The sequence below is a fragment of the Cryptotermes secundus genome, unplaced genomic scaffold (genome assembly GCF_002891405.2).
Source record: "Cryptotermes secundus unplaced genomic scaffold, Csec_1.0 scaffold40, whole genome shotgun sequence".
Classification (NCBI taxonomy): Eukaryota; Metazoa; Arthropoda; class Insecta; order Blattodea; family Kalotermitidae; genus Cryptotermes; species Cryptotermes secundus.
Window position 1 is genome coordinate 601303 of NW_019730583.1, and position 17220 is coordinate 618522.

Consider the following 17220-nt stretch of genomic DNA (forward strand, 5'->3'; position numbering starts at 1 on the left):
CCACGTCACGATATTCCATTTAATAGCTTATAGAAAGCACGCAGGCGCACACGCACAGTTCAAACAAGGGCACTAATCTCGCCCCATTCTCTGCGAAATTCCTCGCTTGCTGTGCCGAACTGATTAATATAACGATGTCATGTTATTGAATTAATGACTAAACAAGTCGTAAATTTCAATATATTTTCGCGTTCCCACCGTGGTATGCGGCCACCGATAAAGCATCAGCCGTTTCTAACAATATTGAAGCAAATGATTTGATTATAACGGGTTCATATTTATCAACAGTGCCTGTGGCGGTTGTCAAAGCTCATTCTTGCAATCTGAATGTTAGCGTTGTAGCCAGCATCAGTTCACCTGATTTCTTTCATTGTTTCCAAGAGAGATGAATAACTGCGTATGCAAACACTGTGGTGAGGCAGTAGAACTCAGTTTAAGAGACCATTTAGGAGTCGAGGTAAATCAGTTAATACAAAATTGATTGGCTAGGGACTGCACGAATAATATTCGATTCCCTGCAGGTTCAGGTATGTTTCCTTACACCATCGCATTCATATAGCCCCCCTGGAACTCATCCAGCCAACTATTCGTTGGATACGTGGGGTCACAGGTATAAGGCGGCCGCAACGTGAAGCTGGTCTCTCACTTCCAGCTAGTGCCGAAATTAAGAATGCATGGAGCTGTACTTCCACTCAGCCTTATCTTGAATGATGCTTATTTAAGAATATGAACAGCATTACCTTTTCCTCAAGCGTTTACCTGGTGTTAATGAGACTTGTATTTTAATATGAGTATCTTGAGAGGGCGTTAAGGAGAACATTTGGACCGAAGAGAGATGAAGTGACAGGACAGGAGGTTGGAGAAAACTGCATAATGAGGAGCTTCATAACTTCTGCTCTTCTCCAGGTATAATTAGAATGATCAAGTCAAGGAGGATGAGGTGAGCAGGGTATGTAGTACGAAAGGGGGCGAAGAAGAATGCATATATGATATTGGTGGGAAAGCCAGAAGGAAAGAGACCACTTGGAAGACCAAGACATAGGTGGGTGGATAATATTAAAATTGATCTTAGAGAGATAGGGTGGGATGACATGGATTGGATTGATCTGGCTCAGGATAGGGACCAGTGGAGGGCTCTTGTGAACACGATAATGAACCTTCGGGTTCCGTAAAATGCTGGGAAATTCTCGAGCAGCTGCAAAATTGGCGGCTTATCAAGAAGGACTGAGCTCCATGAGTAAGTGATTTGGAGAAATAATGTGCGATGTGAACTGAATTCAGTGGGCTCAGAAAGGAATCTGCAGGCGGGTTTATGTGACGAGGGCAGCGAACTGTGAAGTTACGCAGAAGGAAGTAAACAAGCAACAGTATTAATGTAGACCTGTTTTCAGGAGGTACGTGATTCGAATACCGGCTGTCTTGTCGACTAACATGATTAATATTTCTTCTGATTTTATTCGGTACCTGTGCGAATGCTGGGAGAGTACGCCTAAATTTAAATAGACGACAGTCGCCATATTATAACCCTTGCCTACTTGCCATTAAGGATTATATTCTCACAAATTGACGCAATGTTCTTTTCTACAGTTGCAACAACGTAATTAATAATCTATAAATCTGAAATAGGCGGTTTCTTCCGATTCGAAGGAAATATAACATTTGAGGTTTTCACGGCCGTGACTATGAAGAATGCCGTCTTTTGGGATGTGGCGCAGTGTAGATATTGTTTAAACCAACATTTCGGAGCAGTCTCCTGCTCACGCTGGTCCCTAGCTCACGGATTTTTTATACCCTGAAATTTGAGGCGACACGTTCCTCCGAAACGTCGCTTTACACAATATCTACACGGTAATACATCCCAGAAGACGGCATTCTTCAATATCTATATATATTCGACAAAACAGATCGAATAAAGAGAAGTAATCGATGAAAGAGGAGCAGGTAAGTTACTTGCTAAAGGAAGCCACGAAATTCAGAAGGAAGAAGGTTAACATATCGAACAGAGGATTTAAATTCACTGACAGATATCAGAGTGCGTTGCTGTCAAGGGCTCAGCTTAACCGAGAGTAGTGTACAGGGCTGCAGCACGGATAATGGCTTGTTCTCTTTTTTACGTAACGAGTGTTTGCACTTGGCAGATGTTTAACCCAGACAGCATTCAGTATGCGACTGTTGTCAGTGTCTGGAACCGAACAGAATTACCAATAAACTTTGTTTTAAACGGAAAGCATACGCTCTGGTGTGGATAAAATAACTCGTTTTGTGGAGCAAATATCACATGTATATCTGCTTTAAATATTGTAAAACTTTAAACGAAGAAACGAGTGTTATTTCTTTTCGGAAAAGAAGCTGCAGATAATCTCTTAAAGCATAAATATAAATTTTATTAGCGTCCATTGTATATCTTCCCTCAAAATTGCAACACTTTTACATTCTACACTTCAACACTACATGTTTCGGCCCCAAACGGCCATATTCAGGTGTTTTATGTTACAGACATTTTACTAAAACTGTGTTAAAAACTACTATACTTTTTTAATTCGTGTTAAAGTCACACGCTGTAGTCTTCTTTTTAAGTAAAACGAGATAAAATCCTTTAAAAATTCTGTTGCGTATTATTCCACCTCCCCCGTTGTGTCGTCATTTTCGTAAATGTATCAAGGTGTTTTTCTCGGCAGCTNTTTTTAAAGGATTTTATCTAGTTTTACTTAAAAAGAAGACTACAGCGTGTGACTTTAACACGAATTAAAAAAGTATAGTAGTTTTTAACACAGTTTTAGTAAAATATCTGTAACATAAAAACGCCTGAAAATCGCCGTTTGGGGNTTTACTAGTAAAGAAAACACCACACGCTGTGGAGGAAGCACACACAAACCAGGAGCATATGGCAGTCAAAAACTGAAAGTAGACCACGAACGTGAGGGGGCAAGCTGCCGAGAAAAACACCTTGATACATTTACGAAAATGACGACACAACGGGGGAGGTGGAATAATACGCAACAGAATTTTTAAAGGATTTTATCTCGTTTTACTTAAAAAGAAGACTACAGTGTGTGACTTTAACACGAATTAAAAAAGTATAGTAGTTTTTAACACAGTTTTAGTAAAATATCTGTAACATAAAAACGCCTGAAAATCGCCGTTTGGGGCCGAAACATGTAGTGTTGAAGCGTAGGATGTAAAAGTGTTGCAATTTTGACGGAAGATAAATAATGGACCCTAATTTGAACATTTGCAACGGGATGCTGAAATACAGAATCATAAATTTTATATTTTTGAAAATTACAGTAATTGAAAATTGCAAAGGCTTTTTGGAAAGAGTATTTAACACCGAAATTGATTTGTAGTGCAGCATCAATTTCATGAAACATGATTTTGTATAGAATTTAAGAAATATTAGAGTGACTAAGGGCGAGAGTAAGAGAGGAAAGTGGGGAGATGGGAAATGTGTACGTAACATTGGCCGAATCCCTACATGAACTGATAAACTGGAAGATGTAGGCATAGATTGGAGGATAATATTAAATAAAACTTAAGTGAACGTGTTGCAAGGATATGAACTTGATTAATCGGGGTCATAATAGCGATAAGTTGCATGCTTTTGTGAAGAAAATTAATGCCCATTCGGGATATATAAAAGGCAGAGACTTTCTTGCTTAACCGAGTGACCATTAATTTCTCAACACGTACTTGCTACCTACAGTTAATTGTGCAGTCCTTTCTGTTTAATATCAAAATACAGGCAGGATAAAGCAGCAGTGAAGTTTGAAATATACCGTATTAGTCCGAATATAACACTCCTAACTCCGCAGATCCCTCAGCTTCCGGGATTGACAGCTCCGTTTCTCGCTGGCTGGCGACTATCTCGCAACTAAGTCGGTGTTCCTACCCAACGGCTTACAACAATTGGGTTTCACATGCCTCCGCCAGGGGCGACTGGCTTACAACAGTCTCAGACTCGGACTGGTCTGTCTGCATGTGTTTAAAGAGCTGTTGCCTCTCAACGGCCGTCTCTGCTGATTAAACTATACTGGCTTTCAGCGGACATGCCACAATTTGTACACGTCTAAATTCATGCAATTCTAACCTTTCAGATACTTTAATGTGAAGTATTAGATAAGGACATCACGAAACAGGCACAAGCAATTGTCTGGGTAACTGCACCGGGAACAAATGGGGGAACTTGCTGTTGCATTTCTCCGAAAGAAGCACTCGAGCGAACAAATAACGACACCTCCAAAAAATCTCTAATGGCATGGGATCGTCTTTACCGAGTTGTTAGCCAATAACGAAATGGGAAAAACAGAGAGAGCCACAGACACACGCATCCAACAATTGTATTACTGTTGTGTGTATTTTTTGCCGCGGGAACGTGTTTACTGAGCCATTGCCTAGCAGAAGTAGGAGAGATACACATACAGACTGATGGGAGGGATTTATGAAGTATGCTGTTGAGATAGGCTCAAGTACAATGATATACGTACCAAGTTTCATAAAAATTGGTTCAGGCATTCAAAAGTTAATAAGGGGGATTCACAGACAGACACACACAGACATACGGACAGCATGGACATTGGTTAACACTATTTTAGGAAAGCAGGCTAAAAATAACCTTTCAGATAAAGATGAGTTTCGTCTGTAAACTATATGGTTTTCCAAACTACAGGATTTTCTTTACGAAATATAGAAATGGTCCGCCTATATAACATGTTTAAAGTCAATACGATGCGTATGAAGGTGTCGTCCTATTCAGAATAATTAGAGAGAATCCGCGTGTTTGGAATTCCCTTCACAGCGACATTAACAGATTTGCAGTACAGTTCATATGCGAGAAGCAACTGACGGTCCACACGCGACGTGCGGGCCCTGACGGAGGTTGTACTTGCCTGGGATGGTTGGTATTGATTCAGGGGATGCAAGTACCCAGCAGCTGCCGGTCGACTGGCATCACGTAGCACAATGTATCAGACTTACCTACCTCTTAGAGGCGTGTGGCAAACAGCGGACACTTGTCACCGAGCGCTCCTCATTTTGCACGTTGCGTAATTGTGGCGCTCACTCGCTTTGCGGTAACAGCCTCAGTTGTTCTACGTTATATTATTTGATTCGGGGAAAGTACCCCAAACAGTACAATGGCTGACTGAACAAGATTCTTGAAGCAGCTTCATATTGTAGTCATAAACGTAAATTTGTTCCTGTGTTTGAGCAATTAAACACCAGGCAAGAAGACACAAAGAGGACTGAAGGTATAGTTAAACTATTTTTGACCTCGGCACTAGGTGATGAGTGATAACCCCCTCCTCCCAGGGCCTCTTCACCCGAGGGAAACAGCGCCCTGTACCCATTCAGTAGGAGGCTGGGTGGGTCCAAGAGTCAGTATATTACAATCATATGGGTCGTGAATTTGGCGAAAGATATAACTGCGAAATAAATTTCTTAGAATGGCCATTCTTGAGAGGGTAATAGTCGCTCAGCTACCAATATTCGAGAAGTGCCCCCACCACCCCTATTTCATGAAACTCGAATGTTTATTGCCGTGTTCAGGAGAACCTGTCATTGGTTTCTTGAGCCAGATGAATCCAGTCTCTACAGTCCTACCCAGGTTCGTTAAGAGTTATGTTAATATTATTCTCCTCTGTACGTTTAGGCTTCCAAGTGGCTCTTTTCTTTAGATTTTCAACCAAACTTTTGTATGCATTCTTCATATGTATCAATGTATGCTACATTCCTCGTCCATTTCACTCTTGTAGCGATCGTCCTAATCATAATCGTATTTGATGGAAAGAAAAATGATGAAGCTCCTCGTTATGATTTTTCTTCCCCCCGCTGTACAGTGCCTGGAGTTTCAAGTTTACCTCTGTCTAGTATCGAGATCAAAGATGGGTAAAGCTTTACCTATACTTCTTGATACGTCCTCATGGAACGGTGCTTAGGAACATGAACAAGTTTATGTCGATACATTTAGCTTTACTAGAATATTTTTTAATTCTGAGGGAGCACAGGAAATGCAGATAAAATTTTATAATGACCTTGTAACAGTTACCCTTATTTTTGGAAGTAAAACTCAGGTATTAACAACCAGGAGCAAAGCAGAATAAAAGTGCTGAAACAAAAATCTCTAAGAAATGCCAAACGATGCAGTAGTTCGGGAAAATGAAAAGGAAGTTACAGAATATTTACATATATTGCTACAGTGTACAGAATATTTAGACTGAACACTAAAATAAAGGTTATTATAATTAATTTTGAATCGCCATTACATTTTATATACAGCTAAAGAAATAGTTCAGATTGGATTAAATCCATAGAAGTATTATATAAGGAACTACAGTATAATAATATTCGATTAATAAGAGCGCGAGCCGGTACAGCTCATATCAATACAGCGAGTGGGTGTTTTTGGATGACCTGGTTTCACTTTCAGGTAGAGACTGGGAAATTACTGTTCGCCAGGATAGTTGAGTTTCACTGGTTCTGTAACCCACACAGACCCCTGAGTGTCATGCGTCATTTTTCAGGGCTACAGCAGCCGAAGTGTAAAGCCGACCACTTTATTCATTCCAGGGCTCAATTTGAGAATTAGTGGAGCTACACCTTCACACTCCTTCACAGCACAAATGCTTAGTTAGCCAAAGGGACAATCTTACTTTTTTTTTCTTTGGCACTACAGCCCCAATGGCCCTAGGTCTACCGCCATGGACTTCTCCGTTCACTTCGGTTTTTCTAGATCTTACACATTCGGTAGGACTCCTTGAGCGGGTGATCAGCTCGTCGCAAGGCCTCTACCTGTAGACAAACACAGAAAAACGCACACACACAAACTAAAAATCCATGCCCTGAATGGATTCGAACCCACGATCCCGGTTTCCAAACGAGAGAAGACAGCACATGCCTTAGACCGCTCGGCTACCGTGACCGGCAATCTTACCTTTACCTACTCCAGATTAACTTTAATGAATAATTTGTAGTGCAGGAAGAACTGGACTGGCCACTATAACAGAATAGTGAAACAGACTTCAAAACTCATGGAAATTAACAAGCAACTTAATAAACCCCCATAATACCGGCATTTTCTGAGATAATTAAGAAATGCCTTCTTCCCGAAGTCTAGGAAATCAATTCAGTTAAGACGAGATGTCAGTGTCATTGGCCTAGAAACCGTTACCTACTCCAGACTTGATGATGATGATGATGATAATGATGGTGATGATGATGATGATGATGATAATGATGACGACCCCGACAATAATAAATTTACAGAGTTACTGTAAATTGTATTAGTTCGTTACTGTTGGTATACATTCGGATAGACATGGCCTTTAGATCATTTGTTGAAGATCGTTGCCAACATGGCGAAGGCTGAAGTATGCGACCCGTGAACTCAGAGCTACGATCTTTCAAAAGATTCACGCACCGTGAAAGCTGTAGATTGAAGATCTGAACCTTTCAATTACAAGACAAGTCTCACAGTCGGGTAACACAGCAAACCTCAGATAATTACAACAGCCACCCCATGCCCCTTCACAAAATCCTCATTGTATCGGGCGCTTCGTAATTAAAAAGTTTTCACGCCCCAGGATCAGAGGCGGGAAGCAGTGCTGTGCGCTGCTGGGGAGGGGGCCTGATGACTTTTGCTATCTTTAGGCTAAGATACAGAGAACAGCGGAGGTAGATCGACTGCTGCTCCTGCACAGGTTTCACTACATCATTGACGTATTCTTTGTATCTGAACATGAGAATGGAAGTCGAACTGACTCTTAACATGCTGAAGCAGTGCATCTATAAAGAACTTCATGGATTAGGGTCCATCTTAGCAGCTGACAGTCCTCACACTGCCAGAAGACATCTAACTTTCATGCAAACCAAATGCTCATTGCCGTATTTATGCGCCTTCTCTGAACCGGTTGACTCCAGTCCACACATTCACACCCTACTTATTTAAGATTCATTTTAATATTATTCTTTCTTCAATGGCAGGTCTCCGAAGAAGTACTTTCCTATGAAATTTTTGACCACAATGTTTTATGAGAATTTCACCGCCCAGTGTTTGCTACTGGTTGTATGTCTTTCCAAAATATTGGCCTTTGCCACATTTCCGACAGGCTTATTAAGTTACAAATACCTTCTTATTGTGACTTAGTCTAAGGCGAAAGGTGAATTTTCCGATGTTTACTAAAACACCACGTTATTAAACCTCACGGAGGAGTGGAGAAATAGGTCGAAGCATTCTTAATCTCAGCAGGGGGTGGAGATGAGTGGTTATCCCCAACACTGAGCCTCCATTAACCCAGCAGGAAGAATTCCTGGTAACAGTACGATCGGAGGTTGGGTCGGCGCAGGACTAGTCTGGATGTTGTGATGAATTTCATACAAATACACTTTTGTGATCTGAGATTATTCTTCACAACAAGCAATTCAAACTTCTCTAATTTGTTAACAGGCGCCATATTCGAACAAGGGACAGATGAGGTCCAGTCAGCCTTCAAGTTTGCCATGCTAAATCACAACCAGAACGTCACAGCACGTCGGTTCGAGCTGCACTCGTATGTGGACGTTATCAACACTGCTGATGCCTACAAGCTGTCACATCTCAGTAAGTGATCTGCATGTTTTATTGTTCTGTGTGGTACTCCACCAGGAAACTCAATCCTCATACTTATTGATAAGAAAGTAAAGAAGGAAGAGGTGCACGCAATACACTATCCCCCAATCTGCAGACACATTTTGTGCATACTGAAGATTTGGCGTCGATTTTCAATTCCCCTTGATGTGAACCTATTTACGCACAGGAAGAGGATATGATCAATACCTTACATTTCACTCAAAAGTTCAAATTCATACCTGTACAAATTCAAAAGAAGTGCATATTCTGACATCAGAATATTCTTATAATTTCGTTTTCGACGTTTCATACTCTCCACTGTAGTAGTTAGTTAGTTAGCTATTGGAGAGGGTGGGTTTCCCCATGCACTTAGACCTGTATTGGTCCATTGTGCTTCCCTCTATGATTTCTACCAGTCTCTATATCCTACCGGTACTGGTGCTTACCATCAGTCCCACCCAGCCAGCGAGACCGGCTCTACTAGCTGAGAGGTATCTATAATGCTTCCCCCATCTACCAGAGGTATTAGAGACTGCTGTTGGGCGGGAAACGTCCGTTAATTTGGCTCAGTGACCTCCTTTGGAGATATGAGGTTCTTTTACGTGCCGTAAAGCTACGACACGGGATCCACGGCTTAAAGTCCCTCCCGGAGGACTTGTTCCCTGAATTTTTCCGCCCTTAAAAATTCGACGACCTCCGCCGGGTATTTGAACCCGCGCACTACGAGTCATGAGGTGGGAACGTTACCTCTAGACTACGGAGGCCGCTTACTCTCCACTGTAACTTTATAACTCGATTGTGTCCTAGATAACCAGAACTCATCATTTTAATTACATGATATTTACCCGTTCTCCTATATGTAATGATGTATAAAACTACACTATCGACATCATGTTCGCCACGATTTCTGTATATTTTCTCTAAGTATACATATAAAATTCTTTTACTTCGAAAGGTTTAGCATTTGTATTAAAACACTATATCGTAATTAGACTTTACTATGGTGAAATAATATTGCAGCTATTGGCATTAAAATATAGTGCTGTGTATGTATTTTGTGACTAATTTGCTAATAGAATGCACTTGCACTGGATGTAGACCTGTGATTTATAACGGTCTATGGTTCCCTCCTCCATAATAGCAAATGGATGTGGCGTTTTCAGGTAGCGTCACACTTTTATATAGAATGGAATTGGGCATCTCTACACAACAGAAATTGACTCCAGCATATACGTGTACATGATTATGAGAATTAACTGCCGGTGTCTGTCACTTAACAGAGGCTGGCATCGGATATCGGCAAAGAAGCCTCCTATGTATCAGTGGTCAATATCTGAGTTCAAAGATTCAACAAAGAGAATAAAGATAATTTAGATAGGCATATAGCGTAGTGTTAGCAAAACAGATCTCACGCTGATAGTGGAGTAATGCTAATTTTTACTGCATCTGCTATGGACAGCCATTTTTAATATATAACTATAGACAAGAAAAATAGATAAATGGACGGATGGATACATAGATTAACAGATAGATAGATAGACTAGATGAAATATTATGTAAAAACTCAAAATTTCGTCAGCAGAGTGCACTTAAAGTTGGAAAAACGACCTCAACACAATGACTGACTACGAGAGACTGAAACATATTCTTCCGTATATAGAAAAAATCCGGAGACCGAAGAAGACCTTGGATAAGGTGGAAGGTGTATATGAAGTCGGAGCAGGTTTAATTGTCTATACCATAAATTGAAGAACAAGAAGAAGAAGAGTGTGATTTATACGCATGTATTCATACATTAGTGTAGGTAAATGTATGGAATCCAAAATAAACATTGGATTGGCTAGATATATGCTACCCGTAAGACCCCACAATTTTCATGGGTGGGTGTGTAGGTGTAAACCAAACTCAAACCGTTGCGCCTCAAGGTCTCCAATGTCGTGGCACTGCGACAATCCTAAACTGATATCCCCAGAATACACGCACTGTTTACAGCCACCATTCTACAGATCCTAATATTAAATTAATACTCCTCTATTGTGGACATTTCTCTATTAAATTTCCGTAATATTTTAAATCTAAATAATAGTTGCTTTGCCTGACTTACCGTTCAGGGAATATGGCGAGCGAAGGTTTCTAGATGTTTGTCTGTTATGCGATGGACATTTCTGAAGCGATTCGCAGAATACAGATCGCTGAAGCCTGCAAACAGAGAATTTAGACAGACATTAGCATTGCCTAATTATTCCGAAAATGTAATGATTTAATATCCACTGGCACACTACATTAGCAAGCATCATTTCATGAAATTTTGGAATTGATGTTCTCAGAGGGTTTAATGAAGAGTATTGTCTTCTGGGATGTGACGCCGTGTAGTTCGGTAGAATATTACCGGCGTTTCGGAGGAATTTACTGTCTTCATCCTCGCGGTTGAAGGCTTCTTGCTCTTTTCCTGGTTGATGGTTTCTTACTTTCTAACCCTGAAGATGGAGGCAGTACGTTCCTCCGAAAATCGGTACATTTATAACAAAATGTACGGGCGTCACATACCAGAAGACAGAGCTCTTATTACTTGATGAAAGTTGCTGCTATATTTATTGGATGGTTTGCATAATTAGTGCAATATTTCCTTAAACTGCTTTAATTCGCGAAGCGAGATGAATAGGCGTTTCCAAACATGTTGCTTAAAGAACAGCACTTAGCACATACTCAGAAGACGTAAATTTTCAAATGAGAAAGCAGAGCGAAGAAGATATTTTCTGTTCCATAATACAGCATAGAAATTAAATTAGAATGCAAGACTTTATAATAAGGAGCTCGGCCATGATAAGGTGGACAGTTTTACTCTTCTTAAACCAGAACCTACAAAAATTGAGTTCAACGACAGAGAGCAAGATTCTCGTGAGAATTGTAGCACCCACCTGTGAAGAATTTTATCTTATGGAAAATTTTGGTCAGAATTACTGGGTTCTCGGACCTTCTCTGTGGTCTAATGGTCAGAGTTCCTGGATACAGATCCAGAGGTCCCGGGTTCGATTCCCGGCTACCAGATTTTCTGAGAAGTAGTGGGTCTGGAACGGGGTCCACTCAGCCTCGCATGAGAATAATTGAGGAGCTATTTCAAGGCTCCGGTCTAGAAAAAACCGAGATTAACGGCCGTGGGGATCCGCTGCGCTGACCACGTGACACCTTCTATCCGCTAAAGTTGGCTTTAACTTCGCCGACAAGCGGCGGTCGCTCCGTCGGTATAGTTCGCTGACCACGGAAACCACGGAGTTTATTACTGGGTTCTCGGATTTTTCCGTCTTTCGATATTCTAAAAATTAGAAAGCACAACATTTCGGAAACTGGATCTGTTTCCGGCCTCAAGTGAGGGGAGAACACCTACTCTGTTGGGTTCCTAAGAAAGAGCTAACCTCAATCACTGGACAACCCATGTTAGATTCACTACAACTGCTTAAATCCTGAGATCAAGCTATGTGGGAGATAACAGGAAAATATAAAATAAAAGTTGTGATAAATCACGAACATTCATGTAAATAGGATGGAAAGAGAGATAAAAATTTATGTTACAAACCTAGCCAACAGACCATGAACACAAATACATAGAATTAAAAAGAGAAATTCTGAAACATATAGTGCGTAACGCTAGCCTTATCTGTGGAGTAAAACCTGAACACTCGAGACAAAAACCTAATAGAAACCTCTGAAGAATCTGTCACGTGATACAGATCTTTGCTCTGTGAGTTGGTAACCTAACTATTGATAAGGGATAACCTCATTGCTGATAATGGTGTAAATATAGGATACTAAATGCATATGACGATCAGCGGCTTATAGACCGATCGCTTTGTCTTTGAGTGCCTTCTTCAGTTACTCTCCCGAGAAATGTTATAAGAGAAGACCGTTGAATCAATTCTCCAGCCACTTTCTTTCATCGTTCCGTGAAAAAGTACCGAAAGGGCATTGTGAGAGAGGAGACGCTCGTAGTCTGATATGTATATGCAGCTGTTACAAGAAAGAGAAGACTACGGGACACGCCATGCCGATGCAATAGAGCGTCAGTTTCGTGCATGGAGGCCACCCAGGGCCTGAGCAGTGCTCAAGGGAAAAAATACCTACAAATTTTATGAACCACTCCAGGAAAAAGCGATTAATTACAAGTAGTATTATTTTTGCCTCCAGAGTAAGAGAAACCTTTTTCTGTTTTCTGTTAATTACTGCGTATCTAACAGAGAGAACCATGAGAAGCGAAGAGTGGGATTTATGGGTTTTAACGCTCTGTAGTATATTAAAGTCCTCTTACGTTCTGTGTGACATCAATCTTTTATTGTCGCCGGCTTATTGTTGGTTCTTTTTCTGGGTTTACTCTTGTGTCCTGTAGATAGAGGCGGTATGTTCCTCCAAACATCAGTGGACTTGCATAGAATCACAACACGTTATAACCCAGAAGATCGTACTCTTCATAGTCACGAACGTGAGAACTTCAAGTCCACTCTGATGTTCACTCTATATTCCTGCAATTGTATGTCGTTGGCTAGTGACGTTATTTGCAGTAGATTTTTTTAATGGGATTCGAATCTTCTCTCTGATGCATGGACTTCGTAGTCTTCAAGAAGATGTAAGATACAACCATAAAATACGGTCACTTCCTCCCCTACTCGTTCTGATTCGCCCTCCAGTATTATCCTCACCAGCCAATCCAAAATACACAACAGCCCAGCTGGATATCCTGAAGGGACTAGACTTCTTGAAAGAGTAGGCGTAGATGGGAAGATAATATAAAAGGAGATTTTAAATAGAATAGGAGCACGCAACGTCGATCCATCTGGTTCACGACGGGCTTCAGAAATGTTCGATTTTGAATGAAAATTCTTGTCTCTATAAAAGGCGAGTGAAATTTATGAACAGCTAAGCGAATGTTCCTTCTCAAGAAGAATTCTGCTTGATGTGATTGTTTCAGCGGTTCGTATAATGTCATTAAACGTCGCATCTATGTCTCAAGACAATTTTATACCTGACTCAGTAAACGTCTTAAGCTTTTCTTTTATTGCTAGTGGGGTGGGACTAAGTCCCTTGTACTGCGGCCACTTCTGGCCTATTGTACCAGCCCCAGATGATAGGTGAGGGTGATTGTGGAGCAATTGGTGGAATGAAGAATGGCAGGGGAAACCGAAGTACTCGGAAAGAACTTACCCCAGCGCCACTTTGTCCACCAAAAATCCCACTTGACCAGACTCGGGATGGAACCCGGGCCACCGCGATGGGAAGCCAGCGACTAACCGCTTGAGCTATAGCGCTGCCCAACGTCTTAAACTTTGTCCGGTTTTCAAAATTTCCTAGCGTAGAGAAACAGAAGTGTGATAAATTAATTTTCCACAAAACATCCACGCACTATAAATGCAATTCAGACAGCTGATGGCAAGTGCCAACCAGGCTCCCGGTTTATCACTCATACTTCGGTTATAAATATACAGAGTGTTCAAAATTGAAAGCCATAATGTAAGAAAAGGACATTAAGGTAATTCTTATTCTTCTTATAAGCGTACACAATAAATCACGTTACGAAACACGCATTATAATGTGTGTATCATGTCTGGACATCGCGACGGCTGTAATCCTTCTGCTAACAGATGCGATCCGCGTAATGGTTATCATTATCGACAATTTTCCCAGTATCATCTTTTTATATAGATTGCGTCTCTTTTTGAACACACTATACCTTAAGCTAATCGAAATGTGATAATAATCAACACACCATCATTTCTCATATGGGCATGTGGCGACAGTTGAAGTAGCTGCATATCAGCTGGAGGCTTTTAAATTGTGCGAATTCTGAAAGACAGCAGTAACCACACACGCAGTTTTATTGCTCATAAATTGCAACCGTAACATCTTTAGAGATCTCACAAGCCATTTCTCAGTCATCATTATTATGCAAATGTCCACATGTATATTATATGATACTATCACATCCTACTGTATGCCGTTCTCTACATCAGGCCGCATATACTATTACCGAGGGCCGCGGTCGAACTATTTACATTCCTGTCTCGTAACTGTGGAGAACGCGGATTCAATCCTCAGTCTGAAGACCGGCTCTCCTGACTGAGGCTTTTGTTGTTATCCTCAGGGCCTCCAGGAAAATTCCGGCAATGCCTACCTAAAATCAAGTTACACAACCGCATCCTTGCATATTTTTCCAAACTCATTTATCGATGATCCTAGGATTCGACGGAATATATTGAAAACTACTGAAACCGTAGGGCACGCCGTAGCGTAGTTGGTTGAGGTACTGTGCTACAAACCGAAAGGTAGAGGGTTCGATTCCTTATGAGGTAAGTTGATTTTTAAATCGACCCATCCTTCCAGCCGCACTATGGTCCATGGGTCAGCTCAGCCTCTAACAGAAATGAGTACCAGGAATCTTCAAGGGGGGTAAACGGCGGCTGGCGCGTAAGGCTCACAACCTCACCGCCATATGCGAGTCGATTGTGTAGAAAACATAGGAGCCTCGACCTCTCACAACCCTATAGGCCTTCACGGCCTGTTACACGGATAATTTTAACTTTTTTCTTTTTACTGAAACCGTAGTTAAAAAAATAAATAAGAACATGGAACATGTCGCACCATAGCATAATGACACCTGCACAGTATCATACCAATAAAGCTAATCAGATTTAACTGAATGCATGATATTATTTTTGTAACTGTCTCTCTAACAAATTCAGAGAAGAGAAACTTAACAAATGCAGGGACCTACAGCTAGGGCTCAGATTGTACTGTCTTTGAAGTACAATAAATTGTCCCTCCCCCAAGCATCTGAAAAATCTGGTACGATAATATGCACCTTCCTTCAAGACTGAAATGAGAACAATCCCCCAAATGTGAAATTACTCTTAATTGAAGGTAAGAAGAAATAATGGGGTCTACTTCTACGTGAAGTAAGATTTCTCTGGTTAACTGAGGTTTAGAGCCTGTCACCGGACGTCGCTTACAAGTGCGCAGAACTCCTTTCTTGCGCTCGGTTAATAGGAATGTTCCTTCATGCATGAAGGATTACTGGGGCGTGAGGTAGAGACTCCACGCACACTAAGTCTTGGCACAGATGGAAGTAATTGGGGAGTTTCGTGGTTCAATCCATCCACCCCCGAGGAGAAAACTCCTGGTGTCCGTTGGGCTTCAGAGCCGATCTGGACTCGTTGCGAAGAGACAAATCCGATCCTGCTCTGGGAGTTAAGTTCGAGATATCGAACAAGTAGTTAGTCACTTCATTTGTTCCAGACATCCTGTAATTTGTGTCTTCCAAATAAGAAATGCCCTGTTGGACCTACTCGTACATTTCGACGGATTGGGTATGTGCCTTGCTCTGATAATGACAAAGGAGGAACTTAGTTTCCAGACAAAATAATCCATGAGGCATTTGAGGTTTTCTGCTGTCTATTCGGAAATTCTCTTCACAATCCACGGATCACCGCAAATATCTTGAATCCCTAACAACTCTCGTAAACCGTAAATCTTTGCTATTTAACCACTAATCAATCAAACGGAAAATCACGAGAGTATGAACGCAGTCACAGTTGAAAGGCTCGCTAATCCTCCTATCGCATATCGTGACGTCCACTTCAGTAACGCCATGAAAAACTGCCCGACACAGAATGACAGGCATTTAGAGGTGAAAACATTAATGTGATCTACCTAATGCGGTTCAAGATTACAGATTCAATAGTGTCTCGTTTAATGTAGGAAACAAATTTCCACTCTCGACGTCACTTAAGGTGACTTGTTCATGTCATGTCCACTGGAGGAGGTAATTAATTGTACGGACACTATGGGAAGTGAGCAACTCCTTGACGATTCGCGGAACGAATTCCTTGTATAAATTTTTACTAACGTCTTCAAATTGGGCACACGGTAGTATAGTTCGCTGAGGCACTATGCTTCAAGCCGGAAGGTCGCGGGTTCGAGTTCCGATGAGGTGGATTCTTTCAATTGACCTAATCCATCCGAGAGCACTATGACTCTGGGGTCGACTCAGCAACAGAAATGAGTACCAGGAATCTTCCTGGGGGGTAAAGGGCGGCCGGCGCGTAAGGCTGACCCTTAACGCAATATGTGAGCCGACTGTCTAGATAATGCGGCACCCCCAGTTTCTCACAAGCCTGTGGGCCTTCACGGCCTGTTACAGGGAGAGCTCTACTTTACTTTGATATTTTTTAACTTCCTCAAATGTAAATGTAAATGGATTTTAATCGCTAAAGAAATAATTTAAGAGACAACAGACATTTTCAGTACATTTGATAGTATTAGGTTAAAGAAGTTATATGAAGTGTTTTGATATTACTGCTTTTTAAGTTTTAATTATCTTAATTTTCCTCATTTGAAAATATTCAAATATATTACACAGAACTTTGGAAATTGTTAATTTTATTTATCTTATGTACTGAACAAACTTTTCTTGAATAAATATTTTACTTAGTATTTCTTCACATTTTCTTAACTACTATAAAATATATTTTTGAATATTTCTTAGTATAAAAATATTTACAACCATGGCACACGGGCCTGATCGGCTCTGGGGTCCACTCAACCTCACATCCAATGCACACGGGCGCTCTTGG

At 41.0% G+C, this 17220-nt stretch overlaps 1 protein-coding gene across 1 annotated transcript in view; it reads left to right on the forward strand.

Moving 5' to 3' along the window:
- Positions 1-17220, forward strand: part of LOC111866332 (glutamate receptor 1-like) — a gene marked incomplete at its 3' end in the record, with an annotated part of 272087 nt that overhangs the window by 80015 nt on the left and 174852 nt on the right. Inside the window, exon 2 of the mRNA XM_033752203.1 lies at positions 8441-8593. Within this exon, the coding sequence (XP_033608094.1) occupies positions 8441-8593 (153 nt within the window). The remainder of the gene's footprint in view (positions 1-8440; positions 8594-17220) is intronic.